The following is a 15,630-nucleotide window of genomic DNA, read 5'->3' on the forward strand; positions in this document are numbered from 1 at the left end:
AGTCTAGATGGAAAGAATCACATCCCAAGAGGGTCCTGTTCCTCTCATTGCTGCAGCCTCAGATTCCAAGAGACCCCAGACATTATTTCTGACCCCTCTCTGCAGCATATAACAGATTAACTTCCTCCTGCTCTACTCCACACCTCACCCCACCCTGCAAAAGTGACTTACCTCTTTGCCCACTACAATTCTGCCCTTCCCTCCTGAACCGCTGGCCTTTTGTCTCTGCTAACTGTCTCCTAATGGTTCCAGTTACAGATAGGTAGCCGTGATGGTCTGCCATAGTCAAAACAAAAAAAATCCTTCCAGTAGCACCTTAAAGACCAACTAAGTCAGTTCTTGGTATGAGCTTTCGTGTGCATGCACACTTCTTCAGATACACAGTGTATCTGAAGAAGTGTGCATGCACACGAAAGCTCATACCAAGAACTGACTTAGTTGGTCTTTAAGGTGCTACTGGAAGGAATTTTTTTGTTTTGTCTCCTAATGGGTTAATGGCTAGACCAACATCAGTCTGTTTGGCACAGTTTAGTCAAACCACGATGAATTAAAACTTTACTGAATTTAAGAATTATGGGCGACTTGCACCCACAAACACTGGTACCACAAACCTATAACTATAGTGTTTATTTCTATTGGTGTTTATTGTTTATTGTTTAATGATTATTTTTTTCCTAACTGTTCTTATTTTTATCCAAAAACCGCCTTGAGTCCCTTTCAGGGAAAAAGGCAAAGTATTATTATTAACAACAACAACAACAACAATATACTGAATAAGTAATAAATATCACAGCTGTTTTAAGTATATAACATGGAACTACACTGCAGGCTTACTGCAATCCGTACTCTGCTACAGATCCTCACCCACTCACCCGAAAAAAACCCTTGCAGTAAACGATGAAGTTGGTTACTAGTACTCAGTTTCTAATAGTTGCACGAAAGTTAGAAACCCAATGAGAGCACTATTTGAGAAGTCCAAGCAGAAAACTCATTTGAGATATGGAACATGAAGCTTGCGTTGGCACTACTATTTTAAAATAATAATTAAAAAAAAAAACACCTCGAAATGAAACAGAAAAGTTAGAATGACAAAGAGCTACTCCCTTTCCTGACACCTTTCATTTTGAGGAGGCCTTCCTAACCATAAACGCAGGAACATGTCGGGGTTGCTCTACAAATTTCTCCGGGCGGTTCCTTAGGTGGCGATTTGGGGAACTCTTTGCTCAACGCGAGCCCGGAAGTTCTTTACACTAAGGCTGAGGAGGGGCAATCTATATTCTTTTATTTATCGCTGCGATAGCCGTGCCTTCAGAGCCGGGATGCGAAACGTCATCACGCAAGCGCGGGCGCACCTGGCAGCGTCGGGACGGACCCTGCCTCCCCATTGGCGCATTGCCAGGGGTAAGGGGCGGGGACACGGTGACGAAGGAAGGGTGGGCGGAGACTTGCGTCAGCTGCTGAGTGACCCGAACCGGATTTGATCCCATTCCCTTACAGCCTTCCAAGGAGCTCGGCCCGAACGGACGACTTGCCTTGCCTGTATTGTCTGCTTTTTCCTCCGCTCGCTCTCACAATGGCGCTCAGCGATGACGACGTTAAGAAGCAGGTACTGTGGGTGGAGGGCCCTGAGGAGAGACCCTCCTTATCAACCCCATCCGGCCTCTCCCTTCCCTCGCGGCCCTGAGCCCCCTTGGCCGGGCTGTCATGTGACGCGCGTCCTTTTCTCTAAGCTGTGGAAAAGGGAATTCAGCGGTTGAAATGATTGGGGGCGGGGGCCTTCCAGGGAAATACCTTTTGCATCCTGAAATACACTTTGCACCCTGAGAGTCTGAAGAGCTGCTTTGTGGATGGGTTGAGAGAATGTGTTAAGGACCTGGGTTTTGCTTTGCTTTTCTGTTCTCAAATAATTGCATCTTGTTTCCTTATGGTTAAGCGTTCTTTGGATACCGCCCTTCTAAGAGCTGTATCTTAGGCAGTGAAACACTGGTTGGACGCGCTTTCCTTGGAGGTTTTTAAGCAGAGGTCGGATGGCCCTCTGTCATGTATGACCTCGTTGAGATTCCTGCATTGCAGGGGTGTTGGACTCGGTGACCTGCGAGGTCCCTTCCAACTCTACAATTCTGTGATTTTTAAGGGTAACGGGTTGCTTGATTTTTTTTTCTTCAAAAAACCCCCAAAGGTTTAATAGCGAGCCAGTGTGGTGTAGTGTGCTTGGCCTGTGACCTGGGTTCAAATCCTCACTCAGGTATGAAGCTGGTCACGGCCTAACCTACCCTCCTGGGGATGTCAAAAGGACAAAATTAGGAGGAGAGAGTCAGGTGTTCCACCTTGAGCTTCTTGGAGGAGAAGGTGGTATACAACGGTAATCAATAAAACAATAACTGTATGGCTTCGTCCTATGTATGCTCAGTTTTGGTGTAAACCCTACCCTGCTCCTAAATCCCACTGGGCTCAGTCCACCTTGACTTTCTTCTGAATCAACATGCATAGGCTGAAGCTGTAGAAGTGTACATGCATGACACTTTCAACACAATCCTTGTGAGGTTTTTTCAGAAGCAAGCTTCACTGTGTTCAATGAAACATCCTCCTAAACACCTTTTTGAATATCTGCCGTGTTATTTATGTGCACAGGAAATTATTTAATGTGCTATAAAAAGGGGAAGAGATCCACTTTATAATCCAGTACCCCTGGCAGTAAGTGACCAGAGCAGGAAAGTCCTTTTGTACATTTACTTGGCAGTAAAGTCCCACTTAGTTCATTGGGGTTTCTTCTCAAGTAAATTTGCATGAGGTTGGGCAGAATACCTGTTGAATTTGGGACTTCCAAGTAAATATGGTTACTACTGTGCTGCAATGGGATTTAACCTTGAAGCTGAAATTCATGTGTGTATTTTTTGTTGAGGGGGGCATGAGGTAAGAAGAAAAGCTTGTTACATTAGAAATGTTCACCACCTCATATGCAAGATTACATGGTCGTGTTCTCAATGAATAAACGTGAGAAGTTATCCCCTCCCCAGTTCTTTGTGCCCAAACAGGAACACACTGTTGCACACATTTTGAGGTTTTTGAGATGTACTGAGAAGGTGCGGAAAGCTACTTTTTATTACCATGGTTATGGTTATAGCAGCATCATGTCCTACCTTGTCCTTGAGTATGTGTCCTTGAACTGAAGTGTTTGCAGTAAAAATGACTAAGTATATCTCAAGCAGTAGATAGATGGAAAATGTTTGCTGTTCACAAACAGCAAACATTTGTACCCAAATGTTTGTACCCATTCCTATCTTCCTTTTTTTCCATATTCACAACTATCAATACATAGTGTTATTACCAGTGTAAGATTAATGGTTTGTTCATGGATAGGTTAGAAATGAGTGAGGATTTGCTGTGTAGTAGAAGATGCTCAATGTGGGGTTGCAAAATCATTTGTAAAGTAAAAATTGGCTGAGTTTGAGGGGAGGGTGACTATTGGGTGGAAAAGTTGGATATAAATGGATTTAGACAGGAAGCTAAAGTGTCTTACTATTGAATTAGACACAATAAAGGAAAGACAAATATTTGTATTTTAGCTATTTTTTAAATGGGCTTTGAGAGAGTCCAGCTAGAACCAATTTGTAGCCAAGGGTTCTTGCGGCATTAATGATAGACCTTGGATGCTCACAAGCCGTAATATGGTGCCACTGCTACTTGTTACTTGCACTTGTATACCAAGGGGCACTAAAAACAGGATAAAAACATTTCTTTAAAAGACAAGCTTGCTTTGAAGTGTGACTGCTCAGCCATTGACCACAAAGACATAAATTCTCTGCTTATACTGCTTACTTCTGGACTAGATGCCTATCAGTAAGACATGTTTTATCCCAACATAATGGTTTGATTGTAAACAGAGGATATATTTTGGAACTCTTTTGTAAGAGGGCAGAGGAATGTTTCATCTTCAGACTATGAAACTGGAAACTGGAAAAGCCCATTATTAAGATTCACATTAACTGATGAAAATAGGAAGTTCTGGTCCCAGCAACTGAACCTTTGGAGCATGTGGAAGTTTGGGATTTGTAACATTTAACTCTAATTGGTTCACTGTGGCTTTTTTAATACCAAATACCACTTTGAGGGCTTCTGCAGAAAATTAATAATATTGATCTTCGGGATATATATATATATATATATATATATATATATATATATATATGAATATGAAAATAGCAACAACACTCAGTTAAAATAGTCATTTTCCTGAAGGAACATTTGCACAATGGAATTTTTTGATATACAGTGCATGTGATTTGGCTGTCCTTTAGAGCTTGTCCTGTTGACTGTAAATAGTGTCCTTCCTAGTAGAACTGCCCTGGGCTAGGTTTGGGATGGAATATTGTGCTGAACTCTGCATAGATCCAGCCAGTGCTGGTAAAACATTGTCCCTTCACAGCTGACAGGCAGAGTACATAAGTTTTACTTAGTGTTTAACATCCATGAGCTGAGCCTTTCTTCACATAAGTGACCACTGTATGCTTCTTACTGTTATTAAGAGGTTTACTTTGGGAGCAGGTCAATTTTTTGTTTGAGCCCAGATACCAGTTCTCCAGTATCTCAGGAAGAGAGCTTTCCCATCACCTGATCTTCCAGCCAGAGATGTTGGATATCGGGACTTCTCCAATGCCAGGAAAAGGACCATAGCTCAGTGGTCATTGTATCAGCACTGCAGACATACAGAAGTTTACAAACAGTGTTCAAAACTCCCATTGTTCTATGCACATTTTGTGACATGGAAGTTCATTAGCACAAACAGTTTCTGAGCTCTGGGTGCAGTACTGTGCCAAAGATTTCAGATTAAAACTGCAGTATGGAAGGAAAGGAGGACCTTTTTCTGCCTCCCCACTTCCAGCTACTCTCCGAAGACTGGAGAAGGGACTCTCTTATGAATATTAGTGGGGTGGGCAGGGGAAGGACTAGACCATGAGAAAAATGAACACAGTATTTTAGCTGCAGCTCATTCCTTTTCAGCTTTGTACTCTTATAAAAAAAGCACGCCTAGAATTTCCATTATTGCACCCATAACCTAGGTTTAAGGTGCCATTTAGCTCCAAGCTTTCATATCTCAGTTTCTAATGCTGTTTACAAATTATATGCTCTGCCACTGAGCTAAGGTCTCTTGCCTGGCATTGCACACCTAGGATGAAGATTGCATATTATCCTACACATTTGGTAAAACTGCTTAACATCTTGAAGTAGAAATCCTCTGGTCCCTTGGAAGTAGAGTGATATTATGAAGTCTTCATAATACTAGAGCTCTGAGCCAGCCAATGAAGCTGAATGTTGGAAGACTGAGGGAAGAAAAAATAAAGCACTTCTTTGCCCAGCGCATAAACTATGGAACTCAGTCCCACAAGAGGCCGTGATGCCACCAACTTGAATGGCTTTAAAAGAGGATAAACAGATCCATGGAGGATAAAGCTATTAATTGTGGCAATTAATAAAGGACGCGGGTGGTGCTGTGGGTTAAACCACTGAGCCTAGGGCTTGCCGATCAGAAGGTCAGCGGTTCAAATGCCCACGATGGGGTGAGCTCCCGTTGCTCGGTCCCTACTCCTGCCAACCTAGCAGTTTGAAAGCACATCAAAGTGCAAGCAAATAAATAGGTAGCGCTCCGGCAGGAAGGTAAACAACATTTCCGTGCGCTGCTCTGGTTCGCTAGAAGCGGCTTAGTCATGCTGGCCACATGACCCGGAAGCTTTATGCCGGCTCCCTCGGCCAATAAAGCAAGATGAGCGCTGCAACCCCAGAGTCGGCCATAACTGGACCTAATGGTCAGGGGTCCCTTTACCTTTACCGTGGCTGTGTTCCGCCTTCATTGTCAGGCAGTGCATAGCCGTTACTGTGAATTGTGGGTGGACAGAGTGCTGTTGCTCTCTGGTCCTAGTTTGTTTGTTACAGGTATGTGCAGCCTTTCATCCATGGAGCTCAAGGTAGCACACACACAATTATCCTTCTCCCAGTTTTATCCTCACAACAACCCTGTGAGGTAAGTTAGGATTTAGGATGAAAGTCAGTGACTGGTCCAAGGTCACCCAATGAGCCTTATGACCAAGTGGGTATTTAAACCCCCATTTCTCAAGTTCTCGTCCAGCACTCTAACCACTACACTACACTACACTGGCTCTCAGGCTTTCAGTGAACATCTGGCTTGCGACTGTGAGAACAGGATGCTGGACCAGATGGGCCATTGGGCTGACCCGGATAGGCACTTGTGATCTGCACACATTGACCACAAATCATCCAGCAGAGAGCTGCACTGAGATAAATAGAGATTGAAGGCATCTAATCATATACAGCTTTATCATCATAATCATCTTTTATAACATTTGCACAGGGGTACCCGTCCCATGTCCCTACACCATTTGTATTTTGAATGTGTTTAACTTCATAAGGGTTTGAATATTTGTCCATGAGCACAATGTCCCATAATGTACTTACAAAATCCAAGCTTCAAAAAGATTTGCATTTAAAGTTGTCTATTTCTTTGCTATCACTAATCTAGATGCAGTTAATAAATGAAGGATTATATTTTTATTAATTGTATTCTTAATATGAGGAGTAAAATAAGTTAAAGGGCTAGTTTTTGTTTGGGTTGTAGTGGCTGTCCTCTCATCTGATTATTTGAAAGATTTTCCCCCAAAAGGGAATAATTTGTGGGCAAAAACCACCACATGTATATTAGAGAACCAAGGAAATTTCATTGCCGCCAGCAGAGTTTGGATGTATTGTGGTTAATTTTATTAAGTCTCAAAAAAGTGGCATCAATTGGGGGGGGGGAGGACTCACACCTTCTATACTACATGGTATCCTTTTATTGACTATGTTAGGACAGTTGAACGTGGTATTCACCCTTCATTGAAACATGAAGTCCTTCATTTGACGACCTACACTGGAACATTTAAGATCACAACTATCAGCTGATATTTTTCTTTCTTTCCCAAACAACTGTTAAGCTCTGTATTCCGTTTGTGGGTATGTTCTGTTAACTGAAACTAAGAATTGGTAAACAATTTTTTTAAAAAACGAGCTTGAATATTTGGAAGCTCATTTTTCAGTCTTGGTAGCAAAAAAACCCACTTGTAACACATAGGTTGTGAGAAATCCTGGGTGTTGAAAAGCAGAAATGTTCCTGCAGGCTTTCATGGAAAATATAACTCTCCTTTCTGTTACAGATCAAGCACATGATGGCTTTCATTGAACAGGAAGCCAACGAGAAGGCAGAAGAAATAGATGCTAAGGTAAACAAAAAGTATCTGTATCATTCCTGCATGTGGAACTTCCATAAAAGATGTTGGCTTCTTTAGATAACTAAAAGCTCATTTGTGGCAAACTGAATGTTTGCCAGTCCTCCTCCTGAAATGTCTCAATGAGCCCTATGTGTGGATGCACAAATCTTTTTAACACTGTATCACCAACAAAGAAGGTGAGGGGTTATGGTTGGTGTCTAAAGTGAACATAAAAGCATGATCTGTGCATCTGTACTTGGATGTAAATCCCATTGAATTCAGTGGTGCTTCCTCCCAGGTAAGTGTGCATAGGATTGCAGCCTAACATTCCTCTCTAGTTTAGTAGTCTTGAATACAGAAATCAGTTTTCATGTATACATACTCTAGTAGTTAGAATTTAGTAAAAGTTTTAAAAGGGAACGGAAGTGTAGGATGCTGGGACCAAATGAAGTTTCAGTTGCCAATGAAGACATTCATTAGCTATGAGAGCAATAGATTTTTCCAAGACGCCCCCATGTATTTTGGGGGACTCTGATTTAAGAAAATAGGGGGAGATCTATCCATGTAAAAGACACCCCCAAATTTTGGACATTATTGTTTTTTTGGGGGGGGACCTAGGCTTATGCATGGAAAAATACGGTAATTGGATTTTGCAGTGTTTTGCAAAACACCCTATTTTAGTAGAAAAAGCAGCATATATCCCAGATGGAGTCTTATTCTTCCTAACAGGCTGAAGAAGAATTCAACATTGAGAAAGGTCGTCTTGTTCAGACACAGAGACTGAAAATAATGGAATACTATGAAAAGAAAGAAAAACAAATTGAACAGCAGAAGAAAATGTAAGTAGTCTGCTGTGACCCTTAACTTATTCTTGGTTGCAAGTAGCCAACATGGTATGCAGTTCAACCGGAACTAGAGGAGAGGTAATTCCACAGACAACATGTCATTTCCTGAGGGAAGCAATGAGACCCTGAATAAGTTCTCCCCTCCTTAAATAAATAAATAAAATCCTGAAGGAAGAGTATGATGTGATGATGAAAAGTACCTCTGTTCCAGCCACCTTAATTTCTGCATCCACTTGTGTCCCATCAAAATGAATTGCAGTCATGGTCCTGCTCACTGGTAAATTGTAATAAAAATGCAGTAAGTAGTGGTCTTTAATGTAAGAAACAATGTCACTCCATATAAAGTGATCTCAGATAAATAGCTGCATATTGCTGTTTAAGCAGAGATTTGTGTGTGATCATCTGAGTAAGTCTTGGTGGTGGGTTAAAGAGATTCCAGAAGTGGACTGACATTATGAGAGTTGGGGAAAGGGTGTTTACAAAGAGCTTTACTTTGGGCCTGTCTGGATCCAATATGGGGTATGCTGAGGGGAGTGTGTAATAAATGACTGCTGGTTAGACTGTCTGAAGCTTATGGCACTCAGTTCTGTTTTTCCATCTGACTTGCAGTCAGATGTCCAACCTGATGAATCAGGCAAGACTGAAGGTTCTCAAAGCAAGGGATGATCTGATTGCTGTAAGTACATACTTCCCTTTATAAAAGAATGAGGATTCTTGCCATTTGTCTGACTCACAACTGGTGTCTTAAAAAAACAAAACTTTCAGGTTTCACACTTGGGGGCCTATTTGATGTAGAAAATACTTGGGTTTGAAACTTGTATGTTGTTGTAGGTCCATATATACTATAAATGGAAGGTAATACTGATCTTACTTTCTGCTATACTGGAGAATAAATAAGAAGTAAAGGATGCATCCTGCTTATTCTCTGCTTTCAGCCTGTTCATTGCTCCCCCCGCCCTCCAGCTAGCATTTAACTCTTGCACAATACAACAGTGTGGGGAAAGAGAAAGTAATCGTATTCAGTGGCATGTTAATGGGGAGGAATTCCTCCTAAAATGTTAGAATGGGTGAGCCTGTTCTAGTTCTTAAGGTTGCACTTCTTCAGGTGGGGGCTTATGTGAGTTAATGGTCCTCTGTACAGAGCAACTTCCTGAATACAGAAAATTAGCATGTCAGGGGAAAGTTTCCATATTTTCTCCTGATGCATTAGTATCGTTTTTGCTGGATTCTGATTTTGTTTGATGTTTAATAAGGAACACTTCCAGCATTGCCTTCATGCCTAATTCTGCTTTTAACAGGCATGACAGTATAAAACATAGTTACAAAACATTCCCCTTCTTTCTGCTGGTTATTTGGGTTAGAAATACATTGGATTAAATTAAAAATGAGCTGGAGGGCTACAGTTAATGTGTGTGTCACCACAAAATGCCTTTTGCTCACTCCACTGTTAGGGGAGAGTGGTATAATGATACTCCATAAACAGAGCTTACTGCAGTAGAAATGTCATTGTTTAATTCCTGTTTCCCTTAACAACTCAGAATACTCTATCAGTTTTTAGAGAGAAAGTTGTCCCTTTTGCAGTTTGACTCTGATATAAGAATTGATTCTGGCAGGATGTGCTAACACTTGCTGTACTTGTTGTAGAGAAGGCTGAAGGAAAAAGGCTAAGAAACATGAATTGTTTCACAATCAAGTCAAACAGCTCAGTCACATGCTTGTGATGCATGAAACACTCCAACTTCCTCTTTATATCATAACTTTATACTTGTACTAGATAAGGGTTGGAAGGAAATTTCAGGAATTCAGTCCAAAATGAAAAACTATAATACAGTGTTGAACTGTAGTATGACTGAATAACAGAACCCAGAATGGGGCTTGGTTCTGTAGAATAAAGTAAATTGACTGCAGTCTGGAATATATTACAATGGAAGGGAGCCTTATTCAAAATGCTGGTATTATTAGGTGCAGACCTAGACCCCCCACCAATGGTGTCCTCAAATGACCCCTTTTGCTTGCTTCTATATATGTGGTTGCTGCTCACTTATAGGGGAGAAATAAATCACTATACTTGGGGACAAGATTTTTGTGCGGAATTACTTTTCCTCCACCCATGGCAGTGTGGCCTGGTCTCTGTCAGGTTTCTGCATATGCGTGTTGGACCAATGGTTGCACAGTCCTTTAGTCTTTCTATGAATCATAATGGTCATTTCACTAGTGACTATATAAAATGCCCCTGTTACAACTTAAATGTTCACAGTAGTATTAAGACTTAATTTTTCCACCAGATTATGTTTAAAGGATTGTCTCTGGAAAGGCTATTTGTTGCTTGCGTTCTTAAAGCTGAGGGTGTGTCAATTACAATTAAATGCCTTAACTGAGCCTGTGCATTGGGAACTGGGGTTGGGGCAGAGGGAGTCTGCCTGAGGTTTAGTGTTTGACTGAAGTACATGGTGTGATCTTTTCTATCCGCATTTTTCTCTCGTCGTAGGATTTGCTGAATGATGCCAAGCAGAGACTGGCTAAAGTAGTAAAGGATACTGGCAGGTACCAGAGTCTGTTGGATGGATTAGTTCTACAGGTAAACATATTCCATGCTTCCTACAGACACCTCCCTGTAAAATAACTTGCATCTTTATGGTCTCCTTTTAGTTGTGGATATAGACCTCTTAAATCCACACTATCAACTCTCCTTTGTATTTCTTAGGATGTTTCCCAGTTAAATTCCCTACCTCTGGTTTCTCTAAGCTTGAGACAGCACTCCAACATGTATATAGTAGTATATAGTATGTAATCTACTAACTCCAATGCGACATGAAATGGTCAAGTTCTTATTTTCGCTAAAATTTCTACCTTTGCCACTTGTCTCCCTAAATGTGCTTGTATCCCTTAAGTTCAGCAGACAAAGACCACCTCCATTTCTCCATTCAGAATGTTAAACTTCTAAAGCAGAACTTTTTACATTTTGGGCCTTCAAGTCTGGAAGCTGTTACCCAGAGAGGCCTACCCAACCCATGTTTTGTATTCCTTTTCGGCAAACCTTCCGCATTAGGCTAATTAAGTCCAGTACTGTGTGAATTTAAATTAAATATGTTTTAATTGTCCTGGGGTTTGTAAAGGCGTTCATTAAACTTAAGGGATTAGTCAACTCGGATTGTATAAATTTTGCAAGCCACATTAAGCTCTTGTTCTATTTTTAAAAGGGGTTTTATCAGTTACTTGAGCCTTCAATGACTGTCCGATGCCGGAAACAGGATCTTCAATTGGTTAAGGTAAGTTTTGTTTTTTTACTAAATGGTCATAAAGTAGTGTCTGGTGGCTGATAAGCTGCTTGATGTAAAACCACACAAAAAATGTATAGTTAAAGTAGCAGTGGGATGGGGACAGAACCCAAGTTTGATCAGAGATGTGGCATGAGGTAGATGTGTTATCCCATACATTTTTCCTGGTCTAAATAACTATTTTCCCTTCCCTACCACTTTGGTCTTGCTGCTGAAAATACTTAGATACTAATGCTGTTAGGTTTTGGTGGCTCTGCCACTGAGCTGTCACCCCTCCCTCTATGCACATCCAGTTTGTGCAGGGCCCTTGTCAGCAACAGATGTACGCAATTTATCTGCATTGATCTGCAAACTGAATAACACACCCTCAAGGAAGTGCCTGAATTGCACATGGAAAGCTGCCTTTCATGTGCTGAATGAAACCACCTTGGTCCATCTAGCTCAGTTCCAATTCACTAGACTCGAAGTAAAACAACATGAATTCTTCAATTGAAATCTGAATGTAATCCCATAAGGGACAAATCAGAGCTTGTGTTCTACCAATGATAGGCTTGCCATATTTCAAAATTCATGACACCCACAAAGTTGTTGAGCTCTTTTCAAAAACCCATCAAAATTGTTGAGCTTTTAATCTTTTGGAGCTGTTGCCACTGCTTTTTCAATTGCCTTGCCATACATCCAGGTTTTCCCTGATATTTTACCAACTCAGCAAAATTCCCCCCGATGTCATTTTTACACCCGAAAACCAGGACATGACAGGAATTTTCCTGAAGTATGGCAAGCCTAACCAATGACCTGTGAGGGGCACGAATTCTTATGCAACCTGAGAGGCTAATGAAGTGGTGGTATTATTTTGGGACTGTAAATGGAATTGAGCAAATTATTATTTTCCTTTGTGAACATATAACATATATGTCCATATAAATCCTTTTTCAGGCTGCTGTCCAGAAGAGCATCCCAGTCTACAAAGCTACCACTAAAAAAGAAGTTGATATTCGTATTGACCAAGAATCATTTCTCCCTGACGACATGTAAGAAAGATACATAACTGAAAAGGGGTTATTGGTACTACATAACATGGTAGAGGCAGAGTGTTATACATAGAACTTTCATGTGGAGAGCAGGGGTTAAAAATATTATAACTTTCTAACATCTAACGGTATACTGTGGACCCTCCAGATACAAACTTAATTTGTTCCGGGGGTCCTTATGTACCCCGAAAAGTCCGCAACATAAGGCACCGCTTCTGTGTGTGGTGCGATATAGCGCTTCTGCAATGCACGCGCAGCGAAACACGGAAGTATACACATCCGGGTTTGCCGCGTTCGCAACCGAAAGTTACGTTACCGAAGGTAATGTAACCCAAGGGTCAACTGTATAATGGAAATTAGCACTGTCACATGCTCGATAATATATCCAATGTATCATAAACCTTTCACACCCACCCAGAAAACAGCAGATCATCCAGTTGTAGCTCCAAAGGGATGGGATTTGATATTTCCTTATTACTGTGTTTTTAAAATGCCATCTTGTTCTGTCACACCAGACTAACTGAAGAGCCAGTTCATTCAAAAGCTTCACAGTGCAGCAACAGATTAGGATGGGAGGACTACTTCTAGGTCCAAGGCTGGAATTGTTTAATAGTCCCCCCTTGGGCATGTTTATGCAGAAGTCCCATTGTTCTCTATGGGATTTACTTTCAGGTAAACGTGTTAGTCTATGATCTTATGTACACTGTAGAATAAGTCCTATATCTTAATCTTGCTATTCCACAAGATGATCAGGAACCTAGGCTTTGTTACAAACAAATACCCAAATGCCCCTAGCTACAACTGTCAAAGATCATTGTAAAACATGCAGATTCATTAAAACTTTTCCTTACAAGTGAAAATTGTGAGGGGAATATTTACCATGCTCTGATTTAACTTTGGTACGGACACCCATGCTCAAGCACAATTAGTGAGCTAGTGACTCATGGGCCACATCCGTCCTCCCAAAGCAATTTTATTTGGCCCACTGGTGTTCCACTAAAATGTAATCAGGGCGCAGCACACATTTTGCTTCATTTCCTGTTTTAAGTAAAAATAGCAATGAATTTTGTGTGTGCGTTTCGCACAGTAATTGTATTGTGTCATGTATAGCCTGAAAAGGCAATGAACTGCTGTCAGCAGAGGATCTTGCAGAAAGCAATTAGTTTTTTAGCCAGTCCTGTTGATGACTTGGAACTGCCTGATTACACACAGCCAAACCTATCAAGCGTTTACTCTTAGACGATGCTAAAATTTATTAAAGATTATGATCCTCTTATTCTCCAGATTTGTCTCTGCACAGTGGTTTCAAAAAAACAGTGGCTATTCTTGCCCGAGCATGTACAGAGAAAGATCCTAACATTTTAAAAAGACTATGAAGACACACTATGTAGGGGCACATGTTGTTGAATTGAATAAATTACACTTGCATTGAAATGTAAGGGTTGGGTAGGTGACACTGATTCATCCCTCTGGCACATGACTTAAAACAGTAGTTTTGTTGGTTTTGTTTCATTCAATCAGACATTGTTTATCTTGTTTGTGTCTTCTAGAGCTGGAGGTGTTGAAATCTATAACAGTGACAATAAAATCAAGGTTTCCAATACTCTGGAAAGCCGGCTGGATCTAATCGCCCAGCAAGTAAGCCTGAGAAAAATCTTCCATTTTCTCTCCCGCCCACCATCCTTGAACTCCCGATTTCTTCCAATCTTAATATCCTTGGCAAATGATTTGCACACCACTAATTATTTTGATGTGTATCCCATCTTTCAATCCAATGATCCTCAAGGCATCTTACAGTAGTCCCAAGCCCCACACAACTCAGCAGCCAGTAAGCTCCTGGCTGATGCATGGGGGCCTCCCTTCACTTCTGCAGTCCTGGAGCAACTGGTAGTTGAAGATTTCTGGCAGTGAGAGGGGAAGCAAGCTCCCTGCTCTTTCTCTCTGGCCATTCATTGATGCCACATCTTTGCCATCATGTTCTACCTGGAAGGCAGGGACTACAGTGTCCCAGTGGCCCCCTGGCCAATAACGAAGGTCAGAATGTTTCCTTTTAGTTTTTCAGTCCCAGTGCAGCCCATAGTGGCTACAGGTGCTTGCTCTGAGGTCATAGACTCAGTTTGATGGTGCCAGTCCTCATCACCAGCATTTTGTTGAAGGAGAGGATCATGCATCATGGGGAAGGGACTGCTTCCTTTGGTATTGTGCAGTCTTGCACAGTTTGCGTGATGTGTCCCTCCAGCCCTTTATCTTGCCAGTTCAGGGCTGATGCCTGCGCCTGCAATATTGAACAAGGTGCTTGGTTCATGTTGCATCCCTGTTCTTCTGTGCCATCACCAAACACATTGTAACTGCTTCTCTTTTTTTTCCTTCAACAGATGATGCCAGACATTCGAACGGCACTTTTTGGTGCCAACAGCAATAGGAAGTTCATGGACTAAATCTCTTCAAGTAACAGTGGAAATTATTCCACTGCCATAGTGAAGGGAATGCTGGAGCATCCCTAATAAACCAACACCCCTCTTAAAATGTAATACTCCCTGCTATATTGTGTTGCCCTGTGTATGTTCTTTGGTTAAGTTATATTTCTTCTTTTTTATGCATACCTGCTATGCTTAGCCTGACTTGAAGAGAGGCTGGAAGACCTCTGTCCGCAGAACAGTGGTATGTAAAACAGAAATTAAGACGTTTAGGTCCCTTGAGACAGATTCCTTGGGGGTCGGTCTCTGCTTTGACTACTTCCCTCAAAGCATATCGCCAACCTGTGTTGTTTATCCATGGTTTCCTTATTTAAAAGCTGTTTGATATTACGTTAAATAGGGGGCATATGTTTCTTTTGAGGGCCACTGTAACTTATGCTAATTTGGTCAACCCCAGATTCTTGTTCTGTATATGTGGTTTCAAAAATTATATATATATATATGTATACACACACTTGACTTGTACACATGCACAGCCTATGCATCATTAAAATAAAAAGGTGTGTGAAACTTGTTGTTTTTCCTTTGCTTCTGCCCCCAGAGGAATAAGTCTATATGGGGTCATCAAGCAACCATGTTACTGAGCTTTACAGCAACACCTTCCCTCCATGTAGTTTCAGTTAGGGAGTGTAAAAAAAAAAAAGAAGAACTGAGAATCAATGGTACCATTTATCAGAAGGGAGTTTTAGACTAAAATTTAGTTCACTATAAAGTTGGAAGCTTCAAGATTGGTATTGGGG

The 15,630-nt window shown here is 41.2% G+C and overlaps 1 protein-coding gene across 1 annotated transcript; it reads left to right on the forward strand.

Annotated features, from left to right (window-relative positions):
• Positions 1-1,446: 1,446 nt before the first annotated feature.
• Positions 1,447-15,400, forward strand: ATP6V1E1 (ATPase H+ transporting V1 subunit E1). The gene is made up of 9 exons (XM_079993105.1): positions 1,447-1,606; positions 7,206-7,271; positions 7,989-8,098; positions 8,714-8,780; positions 10,593-10,682; positions 11,305-11,373; positions 12,319-12,413; positions 13,964-14,051; positions 14,789-15,400. The coding sequence occupies exons 1-9, from the start codon at positions 1,574-1,576 to the stop codon at positions 14,849-14,851; spliced, it is 681 nt and encodes a 226-aa protein (XP_079849231.1). The 5' UTR covers positions 1,447-1,573; the 3' UTR covers positions 14,852-15,400.
• The last annotated feature ends 230 nt before the right edge of the window (positions 15,401-15,630 follow it).

The sequence above is a fragment of the Podarcis cretensis genome, assembly GCF_951804945.1.
Source record: "Podarcis cretensis genome assembly, chromosome: 10".
In the NCBI taxonomy this organism is placed as follows: domain Eukaryota; kingdom Metazoa; phylum Chordata; class Lepidosauria; order Squamata; family Lacertidae; genus Podarcis; species Podarcis cretensis.